Genomic DNA, 22,210 nt, shown 5'->3' with positions numbered 1-22,210 from the left:
CACTTCACCTTATACGCTTTTTTTAAGAACAAACTATATAAGAACAAAAGGCTTCGATGGCAAAAATGTTAAAAACAAGCTAAGGCTTTGAAACCTCAAAAACTCTTATTTGAAAATTGCAAAATTTTCAAAAAATGGTGTAATTGAGAACACTTTAAGAACATTTAGAGGCTAAAACTAAAAAGTTAAGAACATCGGAAGGCTTCAAAGATTTTGGACGTTCTTATAAAACAAACGTGTACCTGTTTTGTGGTACCCCAATGTCTTTCATTGCTTCGAAGATGACTTCAGCGCATTGTTGGTTCATTTCTTCTTTTGGCGAGTCACCCAGCGTTGCAAAGGTGATAAATGCTGAAGGTTCATAGCTGCCCATGTAGTACATTGTTTCGCCAACACTTAATGAAAATACAGGTGCCTAAAAAAGAACATTGGGATATGAAATAATGAGGCTCAAAATTAAGAAAATTTCAAGAAAATTGGGGCAAATTTGTTAAAATAGACTATATAACTTTAATTGCTCTAGCCGCAGGTGAGCATTAAAATGGGTGTTGGGGGGGACGGCGTTAAGATTCCAAAAAAGTATTTCCCGATTCGGTTTCTATCGATGTTCGGGAGAGCGGGAAATCCGCTGAAGAAAACGAAAGCGCGAGATATTATCTCCTTTATTGTGTTGTTTATCTCCCTTATTGTGCGCTCCTGCTTGAGCAATCATAGAGAGAAAAGTTGATGAAAATGAAGTTAGCTTCCTAATAAACTGCCAGTACAAATCAGTTAGTGAAGTAAACATTGGCTGGTCACGAGAAAACCTAATCGATATTCTTGCCAAATTTTCTGCTAGAGAAGGGTGAGAATTTGCTTTCATTGTTTTTGATTACCATATTTTTAGTGTAAAAAGATAGCTGCAAGTGTAAATACTGGTATTAATTTATCTCACTTGCTAGTTATCACTAAAAGAACTTGTCTGTGTCTTGTCAAGCGAATTCAAATACGTGTGTTTCTCATGATTTTATGCTGTAAAGATGATCTATTTTGGACTTTTGGTCATTTTTCATGATGATATATAATTGGTGGTTGTCCCTTTTGGATTTTCAAACTTGACAATGAAACTTTCAAACACACAGCCATTGATACACAGTATTTTTTGTGGTGTTATGTATGGCTGAAAATGATCCTGTTTTGGACTTTGTTATTGTCGTATTCATCATCGGCTGGCGACCGTTCCTTTTGATTTTTCAAACCCCACACAGATTTTTTACAAACATATCACTATGAGAATTCAATAAAGGATACTGAAACACAGTTCCTGTGTAAATTTTAACAAGATTGGAGAAATTTTCACAGTCAGACAGTGTTAGGGCTGAAAATTATCATTTTTGGACTTTGTTGTAATTTCATCGCGGCTGGCGACCGTTCCTTTTGATTTTTCAAACCCGACACAGATTTTTTACAAACATATCACTATGAGAATTCAGTAAAGGATACTAAAAACACAATTCCTGTGTAAATTTGAACAAGATCGGAGAAATTTTCACAGTTAGTATGGCTGAAAATGATCGTTTTGGACTTTTGTCGTAATTTTGTCGCGGCTGGCAACCATTCCTTTTGATTTTTCAAACCCGACACAGATTTTTTACCATATCACTATGAGAATTCAGTAAAGGATACTAAAACACATTCCTGTGTAAATTTGAACAAGATCGGAGAAATTTTCACAGTATTATGGCTGAAAATGATCGTTTTGGACTTTGTCGTAATTTGCGTCGCGGCTGGCAAACCATTCCTTTTGATTTTCAAACCCGACACAGATTTTTTACAACAATCACTATGAGAATTCAGTAAAGGATACTAAAACACAATTCCTGTGTAAATTTTGAACAAGATCGGAGAAATTTTCACAGTATTATGGCTGAAAATGATCGTTTTGGACTTTGTCGTAATTTTGTCGCGGCTGGCAACCATTCCTTTTGATTTTTCAAACCTGACACAGATTTTTTACAAACATATCACTATGAGAATTCAGTAAAGGATACTAAAACACAATTCCTGTGTAAATTTGAACAAGATTGGAGAAATTTTCACAGTATTATGGCTGAAAATGATCGTTTTTGGACTTTGTCGTAATTTGCGTCGCAGCTGGCGACCGTTCCTTTTGATTTTTCAAACCCGACACAGATTTTTTACAAACATATCACTATCAGAATTCAGTAAAGGATACTAAAACACAATTCCTGTGTAAATTTGAACAAGATCGGAAATTTTTTCACAGTATTATGGCTGAAAATGATCGTTTTGGACTTTGTCGTAATTTTGTCGCGGCTGGCAACCATTCCTTTTGATTTTTCAAACCTGACACAGATTTTTTACAAACATATCACTATGAGAATTCAGTAAAGGATACTAAAACACAATTCCTGTGTAAATTTGAACAAGATCGGAGAAATTTTCACAGTGTTATAACTGAAAATGATATTTTTTGGACTTTGTCGTAATTTCATTGGCTGGGGCGACCGTTCCTTTTGAACATTTTTCAAACGCGAAACAGGTTTTTTCCAAATATAACACTATTTATTACATACACACTATTGAACCATTTTATTTGGTTTATCCTACTCTTCTCCAAGTATTATCCCAGCAGAAAAAATAGTGCTTAGCTAAAAACCCGTGGCTTAATGGGATAAACTTTTGCGGGGATTAAATTTTGCTGATTTCGCTTCTTTAGGTGCCATTCGCACAAACAAATTTTACCCTTAGGAAAATCACCCCTAAAGTTAATTAGTTCGTTTTTTTTCTTTATGTGCTAATTTTGGCCCCCGTGACACTCATATGACGCGCAATAGAGAGAAAATTTCGGGGTATGTCCGAAGAATATAACAGTTATTATGCATATTATGAATCCCCTTTTTGCATTCCATTTCCGACCTGTTTATTTTATCTAATCCTTGCATCTTTCTCAGCTTACGGCTAGAGCTTCCAGCGCAGCTGGTTTATTTAGGGCTGAAATAAGAATGGAAAGAATAAACGATTGATTAAAAAAAATACTTTCACTCTCCCACCCAAGGTAGATTTTAAGAAAACTATCGCTAAATTAAAATTATCGTCAAATTAAAATTGTTAAATAAATAAACCTGTAAGGTAAAATGTGGATTTATATCGCTTATGATTATTAGACCTCTCTCTTTAATTCGATCTATAAGGGAAGAAAATTTTTCTTCTCGAATTAGAGCAGGATTCAAATTACAAAAAGTATTTTATATGAATTTCTAGCTGAGGGGATCAATATTTTAGTTCGAATTATAGAAAGGTTCGAAAAGTAGAGGTTCGAACTAGAGAGAGTTGACTGTAGATATAACAATAGAATACTTCCTGATCCACTTATATTATAAGTTTAAATTTGAAAATTTTAGAATACCAATAAAAACAGTTGTACTAACATGTGCTGGAGGTAGTGACATGACACTGGCAAGTTTTTGAGTGACATTTTTGATGAATTCTTCAGTGAAGGGATCTTTAGTGAGATTAGTGTGGATCCGAAGGTGTGGCATGTTGAAAAATCCTTGTATTCCTAAAGAGATATAAATAAGAACTATTATATTGACAAAATGGCCTGAGGCTTCACATTTTTAAATACAAAGTAACGTACACGTGAGACATAGGACAAGCTGGAGTTGTTACAAGCTCTTATTTATTTGATTTGGTTGGTCGTTAACCAGTAATAAAACAATTTTGTTACTTTTTCTAAAGAACGCATCATCTCTATAGTGACACTACACTTCAAATGACCAATTAGTGAATTATCTTGTAAAAACTCAGGGATGAGACATAGCCCGAATGCCACCCGGAGGGATTTTGATAGACTGAATGGCACACTAGATTCAGCGTCAGCAAAATCAAAAAATCATCAAAACTTAAAATAAAGCAGTTCAGCAAAGTTCAAGCAAAGTCCATCCAGGAGTATACACTAGTCTGGTGAGACAAAGACGCAAATATAGTGTAATGCACGGTAGAATATCCTATTCAATAACAGAGACAAAGTAAATGGGGAAAAAATAACTCTTTAAGAAAGGTGAAAGTAATTTTAAAAGTAAAACTTCATACCAATACACTAATGTCAATCCAAAAGCCCGACAGTCACAACAAATGCCACTGTTGAGGATATCAAACGAAATGAATGTGGTTTTATTACCATACTTTGTTTGCAATAGGAACTGTAACTTGATCACAACAACAAACACTGACATGCAGAAACTCGACATCTTTGAACTTGAATGTAAGTTTCAGTGTAGTAAATTGCTTTTTAAAATAACAACGCAACTTTTAAGCTTTCTCCTACCTGATAAGATTGTTTAAAGAGAAACTTCGTTGGAAAGATATTTTTTATTAATCAAAGAAAGAGCACAACTTCCAAGTGTTATTTTAGTTAAAAAGTGAAAACACACCACAAATATCAAATCACAATTTTTTTATAAGAACAATGAGCTTTAAAATTGCCAAAAAATAAGAACAATTCAAGAACAATGCTGAGCCTGGATACTCAATTTCAAGCAATTTAGAGGCCAAAGCAGTAAAAATTGGGTATGAAGCCTAAATAACTCAATTTTATCCTATAAATAAAAACAGGATAAGAACAATTTGAGGCTCAAAGTGTAAAACAAATAAGAATAGCCGAGGCTCATCAAAAATTTACTGGTTCTTATAAAAAAAGTGTACATTGTAAGTAAGAATTTTAGTAAGAAATAAGAACCTAAATTTTTACATTCTAAATCATGATGGTTTACCCATTGACATAATGTTTAGCGGCGTATCAGTATTATTTCAAAACAAATTACTATAAAGCTAGCTTCTTTAAGTTCTTATTTTTTGGGTCCAATGCTTCTTTTCCAGCCATTTTAATCAACTTTGTTGATAACGCTTCCATTTCGAGAAAACTTTTCCGTCCATAGCAACACATGTTTTTGGGTATAAATTGAATGCAATATCAATCCTAAAAATTGAAAGAAATGAATCTGTTGGTAAAAATTCGTGAAATACACAAGATAAACTGATAAACCATTTGAGACGATTTAATAGAAGAAAAGGTATAGTTGAAAAATGTCATATTTTTGGCTGTAAAAAAAGAGTATATTCATTAGTTGGCTTAGGAGGGAAAGCAGCATTGTAGTATTTAATGATGAATTGAATTGAAGGGTTTACACTACTGACCATTATATATACCTTACCCGGGCCTGCTATTGGTAAAAATGTAACAATTGTAACTTTTTTATTATTAAAGAAGTTCAATGTTGTTTTCATTGTTCGATTTTCTTCAAATGGTTAGTTTTATCCATAAGAAAATAAAAAATCAATAGAGGGCAATAGTGTAACAGGGTCTACATCTACGGCTAAGAAAAAGATAAAATAGTAACAGTATTAGCAAATAGCAAAAAAAGTACCTAAAGTCACTTTAATCATGTCAATCTCACCAAAAAAGGCCCTCCTTTGGGGGAAATATTAACGAGGCTTATGACCTTTAAAAATATGTCTTTAATTTCAAAAAACGCTGCATTTGGGTAAAAATGTAACACCACAAACTTGTTTAGTACCGGACAAGGCGCGCACTTGTTGTTGAAAGACCATTAAAGAAATTTAACTGGTGACAAGAAGGATATTTCTTTAATCTAAATTGACCCTAAGACCAATATCATGTCTTTTGTATTGTCATGTTTTCTTTGTCTGTTTTAAAATGGTAAATCTGTAACAAACAGGGTGTCTATACTACAATTTTAGACTTATGTTTGTTTGTACTCTTGAATTCCTGTTACATATTTATCAAATTGAGACTCTTTTGAGGACATGGAGGGTCACTATTTCCATTCATTGACCCTATGGCTAGTTAAAACCATCCAATGCCTATTTAAAAGTCGATAAAAACATGATAAATTTGTAACAAAACTTGGAAAAATTGCGAAAAAAAAACAATTTTGTTACTTTATTACCACTAAATGACCCAGTACTGTTGACTTATTAACATGAAAACTAGTGCTTTAGTACGTTACTTTCCTTCTGAAGAAATAAAATTCATCTCTGAAACCTCTTTAATGTCAATCATGTAAAAATGTAACATATATAAAAAAGATGCCAATATTATGAAAGAGTTGAAATTGATGTTACAAAATTACCCTATTTAGGCCTTCTACAATTTAAAAAAATATATAAAGCACAATTCCAACCTATTTTGTTCAATAAACCACGAAAGAAAAATAATTTTACTTGGATTTTGTTTGGTTCAAGGGCTCTTAAAAGTATCAATTTCAAGGATTTAAAATGTTACTTTTTTATCAGATGAGCAGCCATTGATGCATGAAACTCAAAATGAAGGTCCGTGTATGTATAACCTGTGATGTGTAACATTTTCACATCTTCACAATACATATTTCATGAGTTATGGCCATTTTTATCATCTTATTTATTTCTTGCTTGTTACTTTTTTATCATTTCACTGACTCTGAAACAAACCTTCATAGCTCCAATTCAATCAAGTCTCTTTTTGATACAAGATTATCTTAAGAAACCTCAGCGATATAGCTTAACCACTGCAGCAGCTAGGACCTCTGAAATTTTGTTACATTTTTATCATGAGTAAAATTGTAACAGTCATTTCAAATGTCTCCAAAAGGCCGATATTTACTCATCATTTATGAACATGTCCATACCACTAGATCCAGTCCCCTTTTGGAGAAAAACAAATGGAATCTATGATCAATTGAGCATTTCTTTTTAATTTGGGAGGTAGTTTTGTGATTTCATTATAATTTCATAAATTTTGATGGAGTTTTAGATTGTTTCTGTGTTTGATATGATTTTTGAAAACAAAAATGAAAAAATTCCAAGATGGTCATATCCTCTAAACTATTTCAATACGCCAACGAAAACTATCAGAGCAGAAAGCAAAGTTCAGTCAGAAGTAAACTCTAGTCTATTAAATGAATTAAATTCGATCCCGGGTAAGCAAAATCTTTGATCGGAGATTTTTTGAAGTGGTACTCTGATTGGTAGCACTTTTCAGTGTTGGTGAAAAACATTCCGGGTAGTGCTGCCGTTAAGCCTACCACTTTTCTAGGAACTCCAATCAAAGACGGTGGATATAGCTTGGTATATAAAGATCCATGAACCTAAAGGTAACTATAATTCAAGTTGCACTTACAGGATAATAGAAAAAATTCAAACCTGTTCTGCGGTACTCCAACTTCTTTCATTGCTTCAAAGATGATTTCAGCACATTGTTGATTCTGCTCTTCATCTGGTGCATCGGCAAGGTTACCAAGTACAATGAATGCTGCAGGATCGAAACTATCCACATAGTAAAACGTCTCGTTGGCACTCAATGAAAACAAAACAGCCTGTGTAAAAATTGTTAAAAGTTTTTTAGAAAATTTTGAAGTTAATAAAGATTTATATACTTTCACAAAATGATAAATCAAGGAGAATCAGCAATAGACCTTTTCATAAATTACGTCACCAACATTTTTTGCCTTTATAAATAGAAAGTAAATAAAATGCGTTGGGAGTTATTCACCATGGCAATAATTTCAAAACGAGGCAAGTGATGTTTGTGACGTAATTTATGAAAAGGTCTATTACACTTAAAATTCTCTCATTAAAATGACTGTAAACGTCAACAAAAAGGCTACTACAGAACTTGCCTATCTTGCATTTTTCATCTTCATTTTCCAAATTTATTTTTCTTTTTTTTCTTTTTGATCGATATTCCACTCAAGACTATGTTTCCAACAAGCACGAAGTCGATATTTAACCCTTTAAGTGCCACGGTCATTTTTTTCTAAGTTTTTGAAAGAAAATCGCTAAAGTCTGTCCAGATATAATTGGCAGTGGAAACAAGAATGCCTGTAACTTTTGATAGTCCAATATAATTGCAAAAAATGTTTTTGCTTCTTTTAGAAAATCAAAAGGGCTATATTTGAATGTATTTTTTGTTGAGAAATTCGCGAGTTTTATCGGTTTAATTTGCGATTGCAAAAATTGAGCTTTTTTTCTTTTAATGCTACAACGGTCATTTTTACACCAGTGGTAGTTCAACCTTAGGTCAAGAAGATTGTTAAATTTCAAGGCAAACGGATAAGTCGTTCGGAAGATATGGGACCCGAAATACCCCTTGGTAGCATTTTTCTGTGAAATATCAAATCTCCAAATTTTTAATAAAAACGGGGGTAGTGATGATAAAACAGTTTTTCAATCATATATTATAACATTCATTTCATGACCTCATTGTCAAACTGTGCAAAGTGTTTTGGGAAGTAGCAAAGTTCTATAATTACTTAAAAATAACAAAGGCAATGTAAGTTCAATGTGCTTATCGTTTCAATAAAAACAAGACGACTTAAAGTCGAAAATTTCGCATAATACTTGAACATCAACGATGAAGACGCGTGAAACGTGACTCCTGCAGCATTATGCATTTTGAACAAAATATAGAGAATGTATTGTACACACAGGTCATAGATACCCTGTTTTTTTTATGAAAAATCTCAATCCATTAAAAAAAGATTCCTTAAATAATGCGACTAAAGAATTCCATTCTATAAAGCGTAAACAAATTCTTTCAATTCAGAATAATTCAGAGAACTGCAATATACTTGAGAAAAATAATTTTAAATTTTTTTGAAAATGAAGAAGAAAAAATGAACTTTTCATTCTTTGATGCCAGAAATCTCATTTTGTGCTTTGAAGGAACTTGTGATAAAGACTTCTTTCACTTGCGCAAAGTTTATATAAACTTATCTAAAATTGAGAAAAATGGCTAGTCAGAAAAATCTGTTGTATACTATATTCGCTTTCTGATATGAATGATGGCCCACCACCATCAAAATCATTGGACTTTTCCAGAAAAAAATTGAATATGGGGGGGGGGTGAAGGATATAACATTTTTTGAAAATTTACCCCCCCTTGGACACAAGCATCAGTTGACCCCATCGAGAGCAAGTTTAACCCCCCCCCCCAGGACAAGGCAAATTTTGTAGATTGTGGGAGATTGTTCACTACCCCCCCCTCCGGACACTATATCCTCCACCCCCATGTACGGACATTTTCTGGAAGAGCCCATTAAACGCAAAAAGCAGTTGAGTAGTTGAGCTCCAGCTTCTGGACTAGAAAATGGCAGGGTAAAAACTAGCCAACTAGCCAAAAGAAATGATACTCCTTGAGATTAAACTTTGACTCCTTTATAACTGCTTTAAACTGCATCTCATTAAACAAACCCTCCCCAATCTCTTGCTGTTTATCCCGTGAAAAATATAGGGGAAAGATTCCAGAAAAGTAACAAGAATCTTAGTGCGGAAATGGGAATCTTATACAAACAATGGTACCATGATTCAAAATAAAATTCCTAATTAGCAAAAGGTGTATCAAGATCGGTGAAGTTTGATTGAAGCTCGATTAGTTTGATTTATTACCTTGTTGTCCATTTTTTTTACATTCCAACGGCTTATTAGCAGACGCCCACGCTAAAGCTTAAAGAGCGAGCCAATATCTATCATCCCATCGGGAAGGAAAAGCTGGAACTTTTACTAACCAAACTCTTCGAACACCAATCAAACTTAATCGAATAGAAAACTGTCATCATTAACGAGGGACCGCTGACGACCGCTGTACATTGTGCTGGATCTAAATGTCCTTTGTACGGCGGTGGAAATAGGTTAATTTTAAATCTGCTGTACACCCACTGTACCCACCGTACAATAATGTACGGCAGTGTCTAGGCAGGGTCGTTTCGATTATACAAAAATGATTGCTGAATTTCAATTGACATTATCTCCAAGAAATACTTGCTAAAACTGACTGTTTGTCACAACTGGTTTCACTATTAACACATAACTATCTGTTGAAAAAAGGAAAAAAAGATCATACCTGTGCTGTTTGTAGTTTTGGTGAAGAAGAGAAGAAAGGGGAGGTTATAATGATGTTGTTGTTGTGGAAAATTAACTCTTTTTGTACTACTTACTGAGCATGGTCAATTTATTGGTGCATTCACTAACTACACAAACATAAAATACTTAGTAGTAAACACTCTACAAAAGACCAGAAAACATGATAAAAATTTATACAGCAGCAAGTTTCCAAGTTTCAAAAGTATGTGCAACTGTGCAATCAAGCAGCCATTAAAAAGTATTCACGATGAATGTTTACAAAGGCTTGGTTACACTTCTTGCACTAGCGTATTTTATTTATTTAGAAAAGCCCTGTTTTTTAATCACTTTTTATCTTTGTGAGTGAGTCCACCTTTAGAATATTGGCCGTAGTACGCCCGCAGCCAAACGCCCACGCCATAATTTGCGCCCCAAAAATTTTCTCGATACATACATACATACATAGAAAGACTATCGTAATACTTTCGCTATGCGAAATTAACAATCAAATTGTGTATTCACTTTGTTTCGAAATGATCAATGATACCAATAACGCCAATGCGTTATTCAAAAAAAGATAACATAACCCCCGTTTTTAGTAAAAATTTGGAGATTTGATATTTCACAGAAAAGTGCTACCAAGGGGTATTTCGGGTCCCATATCTTCCGAAGGACTTTTCAGTTTGCCTTGAAATTCAAAAACCTTCTTTACCTAAGGTTAAACTACCACTAGTTTAAAAATGAACGTTATAGCATAAAAAGAAAGAAGCTCAATTTTTGCAATCGCAGATTTAACCGCTAAAACTCGCGAATTTTTCAACAAAAAATACATTCAAATATAGCGCTTTTGATTTTCTAAAACAAGCAAAAAAAAATTTTGGAATTATATTTCACTATTAAAAGTTACAGGCATTCTTGTTTCCACTGCCAATTATATCTGGACAGACGATTTCTTTGCCGATGTTGGGATTTGCCGACATGGGCACTTTCCATTTCTTTGCCGATGTCGGGATTTGCCGACATGGGTACTTTCCATTCCTTTGCCGCAAAATTTAACACTTCTACAAAGATTTTGTATTAGATGGTTTGAAATGAAAAAAGATAATAGTTAACAGCTTTTCTATGTTGAAAAATAAATATTCAACTATGTTCAACTCAAAATTATAGTCCTTGGCTGATACTTCATATATTATTCAGAAAATGAAGTCAAAATCGCTACCTTTTGCCCATGTCGGCATATGCCGACATCTGGCAAATAGGTCGAACCTTAAAAAATACGAACAGCAGTTAAAGGGCTAAGGGGGGTAGGTAAGGGAAATTAACACTGCGCGGACCTGCCTGAATGATAGAAAGATGCCCAATGGTAAAACTTAATTCGCTAGAGGACAGAATCAAGTATTACAGGGCCGAAAGTGGGTTTTTGTCAATTTTTTACATTTTTTTGAATTTTGGCTTAAAATCTTTCTGGAAAGACTCACTTTTGATTTTTTTTTTGCTTGATCATGAACCCAATCCAATTACTACGAGTTAGACCAAAAATGACGATTTTAATAATAATAATAATAATAATAATGTTTTACAGATTTCCAGGCCACCGTTCATGCACATGGGCCTCTATAAATCGCTCATACATTGGTTTGGTTTATTACAAAGGTTACTAAACCGATCTTGTTTTACAAAATATCTTTTTTAAATATAATCCTCCTTGAGGACTTCCTCGCACTCTCCATTTGTAATCGCTCTGCGGCATTGCTCGATTTCTCTCGTTTGCTTTACTTCTCCATTCTTTTACTTGGTCTCTTTCCATTATTGTTAAATCGTCTGTGATGCTCATGTTGGTGTACTTGTCGTACTGCTTCAATTCCCTTAAGTTTCTCATAAATTTGTATTTTACATGCCCGCCATTAAATACAACTTTGATTGGTCGTGTACGATTTGATTCTTTACCAATACGGGAGACGTAAGTTGGCTCTGTGTTTATTTTAACGTCGTTTAGGAGTTCGTTTACGAAATCATTTTCATCTCTATTGCCATTCTCTTCCACTCCATGGATGATGATGTTAGCTTCCCTTGATTGCTTTCTCTGTTCTTCCATTTGTTCTTCAACCTTTTCGCTGCGAAGTATTTGTTTCATATTTAACTCGTCATTGGTTTTCGTGATTTCGGCAAAACTTTTCTTTGAATTTGTTTTCGTTTTGTTATCTGTAGGTTTCGCATTCATTGTATCTTCGATTTTAGTGGTAAGTTTAGTTTCCAGCGCTAAAAATTGAGCTTGAATAGTATCGGCAACATGGTTCCTTTCTTTAACGTATCCCTGACATCTAGCTTGTAATTCTTTAACCGCAACATTCAACTTCCTTTCATTCTCGTTTTTCACCTTGATAATATTTTCGCACGCTTCAATTTCTTTACGGCTATGTGTGCAGCTTTTGATTTTCTCTGATTGGTCCAAGATTTTTCGGTGTAGCTCTTGATCAATGGAACAGCAATTTATGCATTGGTATTTTCGATAGCCTTTATTCAGGAACATTTGTATTTGGTAAGATGGTAGTCCTGTGCATGCATAATGCAGTGTTCGTTGACATTTATGACATTCTAATCTCATTTTGTCGTCATCTTTTATGCAATTTTGTTCTGTACATCGATTTGCAACATTTTCGATTTCATCTCTTGTTGAAATTCTGCTAGGCGATACCGTTTTTTGTTGAAATTTGGTCGTTTTTTTCATGTTTTTGTATTTTATTAAAAATTCTCCATTAAAAAAAAAAAAAAAAAAAAAAAAAAAAAAAAAAAAAAAAAAAAAAGAACATCCAAAATTTTTGAAGCCTTTGGATGTTCTTAACTTTTTGAATTTTAAGCCTAAAAATGTTTTTAACATGTTCACCTTTTTTTGATTATTTTTGTCCATTTTCCTAAGAAATTGGGTGTTTTAGAGTCCACAAAGCCTTAAAATGCTCTTAACTAGGCGTAACATTTTGGCCATCAAAGCCTTATGTTCTTATAAAGTTTGTTCTTATAAAAAAACGTGTACCTTAAGGGAAGAAATTTTCGCGGAATTTAATTTCGCGAATTCGGGCGTAATTCGCGAAATTAAATTCCGCGAAATTCGATTTTTTTTTATTTTATTTTGTTGTTATTATTGACCAGGTATTACCAAAAAACATGGACACAATTGATTTTTAAGCATGTAACGTGTATTTTATCAAATATAAACAAATATAAACAACTCCGTGATGCTTAAAAGTTCATCTGAATCTATAACTTCTGACTCAAATTCCGCGAAATTTGCCATTTTGAAACTCTGATTCTTGAAATTGAATTCCGCGAAAATTTCTTCTCGCGAAAACTTTTCCCTTAAGGTATGCCCTATCAAACAAAATATTCACTTACAAAAGGCGGCAATGAAAATACTGTGGCAAGTTTTTGAGTGACATTTTTGATGAATTCTTCAGTGAAAAGATCTTTGGTGAGGTTAGTGTGGATCCGAAGGTGTGGCATGTTGTGATCTGTTGGAAGTCGAATTTTTAACTGAAAATCAAAGTTGGTAAATAATCCGCGTAGATATTATCCGTGTAAATTCTACCGAGAGATCGGGTAACTTGCATAGCCCTCAAATGAATGACCTGTCTGGTCATTAAAATACAAAGTTAAATCAAAACAAAAATGATAGAGTAGAGCTGCGATCGGAACTGCGTAGATCATTTGTTTTAAAATTTTGCTGGTATGATTGGTCAGCCATTTGATGGCTATGCAAGTTTCCCTTCATTGATGCAAGTTACCCGACTTCACGGTATTTATTCTGAATATTCAATATAATATGAGTGTCGATCTCATACAAGATACGGTATCAACTGCAAAATAGAGATCTCCACCCCAAACCCTTTATAAACATAAATGAATCTTCAGTTTCTGATGATGCTACATATTGATTTACATATTGGATAATTTTATCTTTCTATCCTTTTTCAAATTTCCTATCACTCTATCTTTGTTGTAAATGAATATTGCAGTAGATGTCTCTGTCCTAAATCAGCTACTTTTATAACGAAAATAAAACCTTGATCACTCGCTCTTAGCCTATTACTGAAAAAACTTACCCTAGAGACTGGATATAATAACACTAAACTAATGACTAAATAAACAAATCATTACAAAGTGCAAGAATAATAAAATTTGTAATTATTGTGCTTTGAAATGAGCAAAAACACAATTTTTTTACAAAGTATGTTTTTACAAGGTTCAACTGCTTTGAGCAAGGCACAAAAGCTAACCAAAAAAGTATGGATGGGACTTTCTAGATTTAACTTTCAGGATTAACCTCGCATTGGACAGTTGAGGATTTACTGTGGCAGAGGAAAAAATGACACTTCTTAAAAGACATTGCAATGTTGTTTTAATCTGATTAATTGTTGTCGAGAGATTCAATTTCGCGCAGTTGAGCATTTCCTCAAATTTATTTTTACCTTTTTCACGAAAATGAATTTAACGAAATCGTTTTCAATCGTGATTGTTAGGTCGCGAAAATAAATCAACGCCAAAAATTTTTACTAAATTATCTTCTTTTTTTTTCGGTGCTAAAAAACAATCACAAGTTTCCTATTTTAGACAAAAAATGGCATTTATAAGGTTAGTTTTCAACTTGTTTCAGGCTTATTCGCGAAACTAAATTCACGCGATACAGTATAAATCCAAACAACTTCGAGACTTTTTGGGCTCGTGAAAGTTAATCCGATTCAAGCACGAGAAGCTGTAAAAATTTAAAGGTTTCTTTGAAAAACCACCATCTTTATTTCAAAATTTGATACTACACAACATATCCTTGTCTATAATACAAATAGGCTTCAAGAATGCAAAAGAAATCTGACCTACATGTAAAGTGAAATATTGCACCCGTTTCAAAGTGTTTTACTTTGGTTGGCCACGACATCATACAAAGAAATAGTTTAACTTAAAAAGCCGGCTCCGACCAAAAATCACGTTGGCCAACAAGGGAAAATTTTTTACTTCTTTTGTATTTCTGTGAGAATCGTTCTTAATTAGTGGAATCTTTCCTTTTTTGAAAATGATTTCATCTTGACTTGACTTGAAAATATTGCCCTTGTCGCCGCAGCAAAAAGTCGTTAGAAAAATATCAAAATTTAGAACATCAATCGAAAACTTTTATAGTAAGAAAATAATAAATCTTTACCATACCTGAAATAGATTTAACCAGGCTCTAATTCATAGTTAATCATTTCAATAAGAGAAATCATTTTTCTCGCATATGGAACACCAACCATGATGGCAGTAATGGTCATTCTTTTCTTCCAAAGAACTCTGTTGTTAAACCAATTTCCAAAGATATATAATAATTTATTTTTGAATCATTTCTCTTTCTAGAGATACAAAAATATGTAATACAATAATGATTTTGTTCCACATGGTTTTCTTCACAAACTTCATTTATTCTGATATCAAATCGAATGTAAGTGTGGACAAAAACAGAAAATAAAAACTTCGTTATATTTGAGCAAATTCAAGCAAATGATCGACCCTTATGGTGCAATTATTTTGAATATTTATTTCTGATTTTTTTTTTGATTTTCCTGAAATCGTGTTTTACACCCGATGTACTGTATAAACCTAACGACCTAGATCGACCTATCGTATTTTGGGACGCTTAAAGATTACCATTACCATCTCCGAAGTCTTTTATTTGTATCTAAAACGTTAAAAAATCGGGTTTGAATGATATGCTGAATTCGAATTATAAATATTTTAAGGAATAAGCTAAAATTCAAGCTAAAATCACTGAACAACTTCAGGGGCTCACAAAATAATATTCTTAACTTTCAATTTTTTCCTCCTACAATAATATTAATTCCCCTACTAATTTTTACAATATAAATCCAAAAAGTTAGAAAATATAGGGTATAATTTAGTAATACCTTAGTTTTAAACAATATGCAATTTTCGAAAATTTCTATTTAACAAAAATAAAATTCAAAAAGCTGATTGGATCAAATCTACAGCTGGTTAATATGTGTCCAAGAATATTGTTATCAAAATGATTTTTTTAACTTGAGTCAGCTTGAGTGTAAGAAAAGAGAAACGTCTTTGCGAATTACAGCCATTGTAGAAATAATTGAAACTTTTGCAATAACATATGGTGGATCAACCAAAATTTGGGATAAATGGGGGAAGCAATTTTCCGAAATAGGTATTTTGAGAGCACCCCTCCAATTTTTGTGAAATATATGTTTTGAAAGGTTACGCGATTGAGGCGAACAGAAAATTTTTAGATAACATTCCTCTTCTTGGGTAAAGATAACTAACTTTAGGGCAATAAATAGCAAAGGGACCCCTGAATTAGCGATTAGAGGCGCTTTGGGTGCCCAAAGTTTTTTGCCCGTCATCAAAAACTTGGCCGCATAAGAGGGAAGTTACTCCTCTGTCTTCACGCTGCTACTGCGTTAATGTTAAATAAAAATGTTTAGCTAGAAATAAAAAAAATAAAGGTTTAAATTTAGAACAATCTCTAAAAACAATAAAAATAACTCTATCAATAATTTTATCAACAAATAATTGTGAAACATACCTGAAAGACCAGCCCTCAGAATACCCAAAGCGATAAAGTCACCCTTTTTAGTTTTATAAAATACAAAAAATCCCTTCATTTGACATGAATGTCCAAGTCAATAGAATTTTAAACTTCCCTGTTGGTTGTACCAAAAATGTAGCAAAAACAGACAAAATTCATTAGAAAGTTTAGTTAAAACTGTTTAAAATATCATAATTGAATGCTAAAAAATGCTACATAGTATAGAAATAATATGTGTACCATGATCATTTTATATGACATTACTATGGTAACCTTTCTCCATATAATATCGATCATTTTTCACTTGCTGTAAATACTTCTCTTTCAATGAGAAAAATTTCCAAACCAGTAACTGCAGCAAACCACAAATAATCGATACCATGACCATAACGAAAAAACAACCATTTGAAAAATCACTTGACTCTTCATAAACGGCATCAGGTTCAGATTGTTTTAAGAAAAGTGATTTCCCCGTTTGAGCATATAATAAGTATGAACCTAAAACTGGTGCCAGTGTTTGGCCGGGTTTTGATAAGAAAGCTGCGGTACCAAATACCAAAGCTGATACTGGCGAACTCCTTTTAAATTTCACATAATCCTCATCCACTAGGTCTGAGATGACCAAATTTAACAATTTACAAGTTCCTTCAGTAAATATACGGTTACTCATTATGAAAAGACATAAGAGATACCAATGCGATACGCCAAGATGCCACATACAAAGGGCAAGACTTACTTTCACCATAAATAAAACTTTGATGATAAAATATACTCCATAGCGTTTGCATAGTTGAAGGAAATAAAGATTGTTAATGTGTGGTACTAAGAATGATAAGCCAAGGAGGGCAGCACCACCTTCTTGGCTAATTTTATGTCCCAATAAATTTTGTATAAATAAAGGGAAGAAATTGCTGTTAAAATGACAATGGAACACTTGTAAAAAGTTCATAACTGAGAATACCAGGAAATTATGATGCCTGTATAGTTGGCATGTGTACTTTTTCATAGCTGTAAAACTAGTTTTATATTGCTTGCTAACTGGTTGAGCATCATCTCGCTTTTTTATAGATGTTGTTAAATAATATTGTTTCATAGATTTACAGCAAACATGAAATCCCACGGCAACAACCAATGCCAATGCAACACAAAATAGTTGAAACGGGAACAAATTGTCTTTTCTCCATAATGAAAAGGATAAGAATACAGACACCGAGCCAATTGCACTAAACATTGAACAATAACTATTCAATTTGACACGATCTTTTGCTTCAATTGCTAGATCTGCTAATAATGCTTGGTGATGTAAATCTACCAGTGTTAAAAAACTGTCATAAAGACAAAGTGCCACTGAAAATTGAATCCAAACCGGTAAAAATCGAAACCAAAATAAAAGAAAACATGCTGAGTAAATGGGTCCGACTTTTGATAAAATGTTGATACGTTTTAATACAGTTGTAGTGGTTACATCTTTGGAAGCATCTGATTTATTTTCCAAAACATTGTGATCACTAAGCCATCCAAATAATGGATCATTAATTGAATTCCAAACTAAGAATATAGTCTCTCCAATATAAAATGACGTACTATCAATTTCAAAGACTGTCAAGAAAGTTGTTACATAAAATAAAAGGAACACATTGTTTAGTAGACTGATGAACAGTGCTAATCCACCATAAGCTATGTGCACTGGTACCATTTTGGATTTTACATAATTCCTGTAAATTGAAAAAATAATACATATTGAAACAATTTCATTACAATTTTTTTTTGGGGTTGCTATATCATGGATCTTATCTGATTGTGCTAACCATAGTTTGCAGATGGGTTTAAACTCCCCATGTTTGTTTTACCCCTTATATACCCATCCCCCTTTTTTAAAAATAAAACTCAACATTCATCACATCCATCTTGTTACCCCTACAAAGGCCTCTAAAAATTTGCACCCCCTATTAAAAGAGGGAGGGGTGTAAACTATAAGTATTCAAGTACCATTTTATCTGATATTTGCTACTTGTTTTGATAAAAGATCTAACATTAGCATCTAAATCACTGTTGACAAATCAAAAGGTCCAATCTCAAAATTATTGTCTGAAAAAACTAAGTATTTTTATGTTTGTCTGAGCATAAATTTTGAGATTCACCCTGCTTCTGTTTCATGCAAAATGGGCCAATCTCAAATTTAAGGCTAGCTAGACAGAAAGACTCTTAGCTTTCTTAGACACTAATTTTGTGATTAGCCCTTTTGATTTGTCAACAGCGAAATCTCATGTAAAAAAATTGGCACCCAAGTTATTTTGATTCCCCTACCCCTTAGCTTTCCAAAAATGTATAACAAGTGCTTTGACTAAAAAAATTGAGCGATTTTACAAATTTCCCCCTTCTATTTCCCTCCTTTTCTTACATATCCTTTTAAATGTTTAATTTCAAGCCAGTTGGATTACCCTCTTGCATTGAAAAGCTTTTAACAATAAGCGATCACTTTAGATAAAAAAATTTCCAATACCTCTTCCAAGTTTGTAAATTTGTGAAGAAAATTTTGAGGAAAACGATTTTTTGCTAACAAGCATATCGAGGATTTGACCTTTTTCGAGGGTTGTGTGCCCTCATGTAGAAAAAAAATAAAAAAACGATAAAAATAGAAATTTCGCGGATTGCAAAAAAAATTCAAATTTTTCGCGGAAACTAATTTTCACGGATGGGCCAGCTGTTTTTTAACGCCTACGGCATTTGAACACCTTTGGCATGAACTTTTGGCACCCACCACGTGCGTTTGCGTAGGGTAAAATGGCGAAATGCGAAAATCGATTTTGGCAAATATTTTTTGAAAAATGACCCTGATTGTGATTTGACTATATCTTTTTATTCCATGAAGAGATTACTTTCAAATAAAAAATATATTGACAATGAATGGGTAAGCTTTCTAGAAATCCAAACATAAGTTGCATAACATTTACCAAAAAATAGCACTTCAGGATCAGAAACAGTCAAAAACCAGCTTTTTCCAATTTTCTTTGAGTTACAGGAATTAATTCCTTGTTTGTTTTGATCTGAAATTTTCAGTAGGGGTGGCCAACATGGTTCCCTTGCTCATATCAGGGGGGTGAGACGGGGGTAAGAGAATTAAAGTTTCTAAGTAAAATCTTAATTATCACCCAAAAAAGTGCCTTTTTTTGTCCATATCTTTTAAATAGATTGTCCCAGCCTTATCCCTCTTTCAGTAAAGCTTCCTATATCTTTTGTCTTTCAGAAAAACCAAAAATTTTGGCCTTAATTGCTTGCTTTCAGTTCCTGTAGCCAGTAGTGTGACCCCCTGTATTTCTACAGTCAAGACTTTTTGCCAAATTAGGAAATTTTTTCAAAATTCTTGCGACTTTCCTAATTTGGAAAGACTTTCCAAATTAGGAAAGTAATGCTTGTTTTACTGTTTTTCTCCAGGTCAAAACAATATTCGCACACTCCTAACGGCGATAACACAACTGGTGACGATAGACCGAACTGAAATCGAAAGAAATAAAGTCAACAAAAGTGACCGCGCGTCCGAGATATACCCTTATGAAAAACTTAACTTTTCCCGCGTCAAAACGCAGGCGAAACGCGTTTCGAAAAATGTAATGAAACCCTATCTACACTAAAATTTGATATGTAGACGGGCCCTTATATTGTAAATATCAAAATTAAAGATGGCGTATTATATCCCTAATCAGAAACAGTTTTTAAAAAAGTCCATCCATCGTATTCACGCATGGCTGAATATAAAAGCGCGCGAAAAAAAACTTTCCTTTTTAGGAACTTAGTTTTTATTTATGGCGGCGTCTACGAAAGTGGCGGTCACCATTTCTTTTGATATTTAAGAAAGTTTTATTTCCTAATTTGGAAAGTCTTTCCAAATAGACCTTTTTGCCTTTCCGTCCGCCATCTTGAATTGTATGCAAAAATACAGGAACGAAAATGCCGTGGTTGGATTTAGTTGGAATGTATACAAAACATATGCAAGTTTACACAGAGATTAAAAAGACAACAACGCATCTTATAAATAAATTTTATAATCATTAGAACAATAAAAGATGGAATTTCTTAATCCAAAAGGAAATATTTACAGAACAACAAAAGCCTTTTAGGAATTTGTTCTTAAAGACATTGCATATTCTGTTTTCATGCCATAAAAAAATTCCACGAAGACGGAGTACACACATCAAACTTTCAAAACACGCAAACTGAAAGCAGTAATTATGACGTCACACTTTCTCAATGTTTTGATTTGATCATTTGGCGGCTCTATTCCCAGGAGAATAATTTGCCGTCAGCCGAATAAGGATTGTTTTTTACCTTCGCGGGTGATTTTTCGGTTTGTGTAAACCGCAGGTTACAGGTTACAGGTCGCAGGTTACAGGTTACAGGTCACAGGTTACAGGTTACAGGTCAACAAAGTGCAGACCGGAAAAAAGATAATAAGATCATAACATATACATTTTTTACAAAAAAGTAATACATGTTATTTAGATATTATATGACAATTGAATAGAATAACAACCTAGTGACACTTACAAAAATAATGACAAAATCATAAAATATGATGCCTAACAAGACAAAAGCACGAAAAATATTTATCATGCAAAATGTGATGTGGATGGTGTGAATGGATAAAAAAATGGCACCAAACAGAAGCTTGCAAGGTCCCCCCTAAGAGAGTGGTTTTAGAAGGATGGAACTTATTAATTATTCAGTTATTATTTTAATGTCTTAATAACAATTTTTGACAAAAATATTGACAGAATCACAAAATATAATGTCTTAAGGCCCCATTACACCTAAGAATATAAAGGAAGAATAATGTGAAATTTACTGCACACCTGACACTTGTGGTTGTGAGCAATTTTATTAAATTCTCCTGTGTAATCAGTTGAAAGAATAGTATAAAGAATTCGCTGAAAAAATTTTCTCCCTAATCTCAGTTTCTATTGTTTAATTAATTTCATAATTTTCTGAATGGAAAATTATAAAAAATATTCAATAATAGCAGCCTATTGAAAGTGGGGATTAGTGTGGAATTTTGGCTATTGTGTAGACTGTGCAAACAAACTTTACAAAGGATTTTCCCTCTCGAAAGTTGGGGGGGGGGTTTTGAAAAAAGGGAAAAATATCGAATTAAAGCAGATTAAAGAACTTCCGTTTTGCCTTTTGCAATAAAATTAATCTGATAAAATTTTTACATTCTTTCGTGTAATTTTACGGCAGAATTTACAAAAATTAACTGATGGCAAATTTGGAAAAACTCTGAGATTTTCCATTTTTGAATATTTTTACGTGTATCTAGAACAAGAATTTACGAATCGTAACAGCTGCAGAGATATATTCTTCCCCCTTATTCTTAGGTGTAATGGGGCCTTTACAAGAGAAAAACACCAAAAATATTTAACATACCGAATGTGATGATAACAATATGGCTGGGATAAAATTACACCAATCAGCAGCTCGTGAGTTCTCTGTGAAGGTAGTTTTAGAGCGATGTGTTTTATTATATGTAACCATCATATACTATTACAAACATTACAATATGTAATATACCTGTTATACGTATAATATGGTTTCAAATATTTTCTGGTCAGCGTTATACACGGCGCAAACTGCGAAAGATTGATAAAAGCACATGGTTAAATTTTGATGTTTGAAATGGTTTTATATGGATGAAATTGCTTGAGAATTATGTTTTTGATAATTCTTTGTGTTTTC

At 33.2% G+C, this 22,210-nt stretch overlaps 2 protein-coding genes and 1 long non-coding RNA gene across 3 annotated transcripts; all 3 read right to left on the bottom strand.

Annotated features, from left to right (window-relative positions):
* Positions 1-210: 210 nt before the first annotated feature.
* Positions 211-4,210, bottom strand: LOC136814997 (uncharacterized). The gene is made up of 3 exons (XR_010847666.1): positions 4,096-4,210; positions 3,432-3,562; positions 211-415 (listed from the first exon to the last, which is right to left on the bottom strand). It is a non-coding gene; the product is annotated as an uncharacterized lncRNA (long non-coding RNA).
* A 462-nt stretch (positions 4,211-4,672) lies between these two features.
* On the bottom strand, positions 4,673-15,271 carry LOC136814996 (macrophage migration inhibitory factor homolog). Its single transcript, XM_067071431.1, has 4 exons — positions 15,094-15,271; positions 13,291-13,428; positions 7,204-7,376; positions 4,673-4,981 (listed from the first exon to the last, which is right to left on the bottom strand). Exons 2-4 carry the CDS (start codon positions 13,396-13,398, stop codon positions 4,891-4,893), a joined length of 372 nt encoding a protein of 123 aa, XP_066927532.1. The 5' UTR covers positions 13,399-13,428; positions 15,094-15,271; the 3' UTR covers positions 4,673-4,890.
* Positions 15,272-15,828: 557 nt separating this feature from the next.
* LOC136814995 (transmembrane protein 180-like) lies at positions 15,829-18,193 on the bottom strand. The gene has a single exon (XM_067071430.1). It carries the CDS (start codon positions 18,174-18,176, stop codon positions 16,731-16,733), a length of 1,446 nt encoding a protein of 481 aa, XP_066927531.1. The 5' UTR covers positions 18,177-18,193; the 3' UTR covers positions 15,829-16,730.
* Positions 18,194-22,210: the final 4,017 nt, after the last annotated feature.

The sequence above is a fragment of the Clytia hemisphaerica genome, unplaced genomic scaffold, assembly GCF_902728285.1.
Source record: "Clytia hemisphaerica strain Z4C2 unplaced genomic scaffold, Clytia hemisphaerica genome assembly, whole genome shotgun sequence".
NCBI classification, from domain to species: Eukaryota; Metazoa; Cnidaria; class Hydrozoa; order Leptothecata; family Clytiidae; genus Clytia; species Clytia hemisphaerica.
The sequence above is the reverse complement of the archived record's forward strand: the minus strand, read 5'-3'. Positions and strand labels throughout refer to the sequence as shown.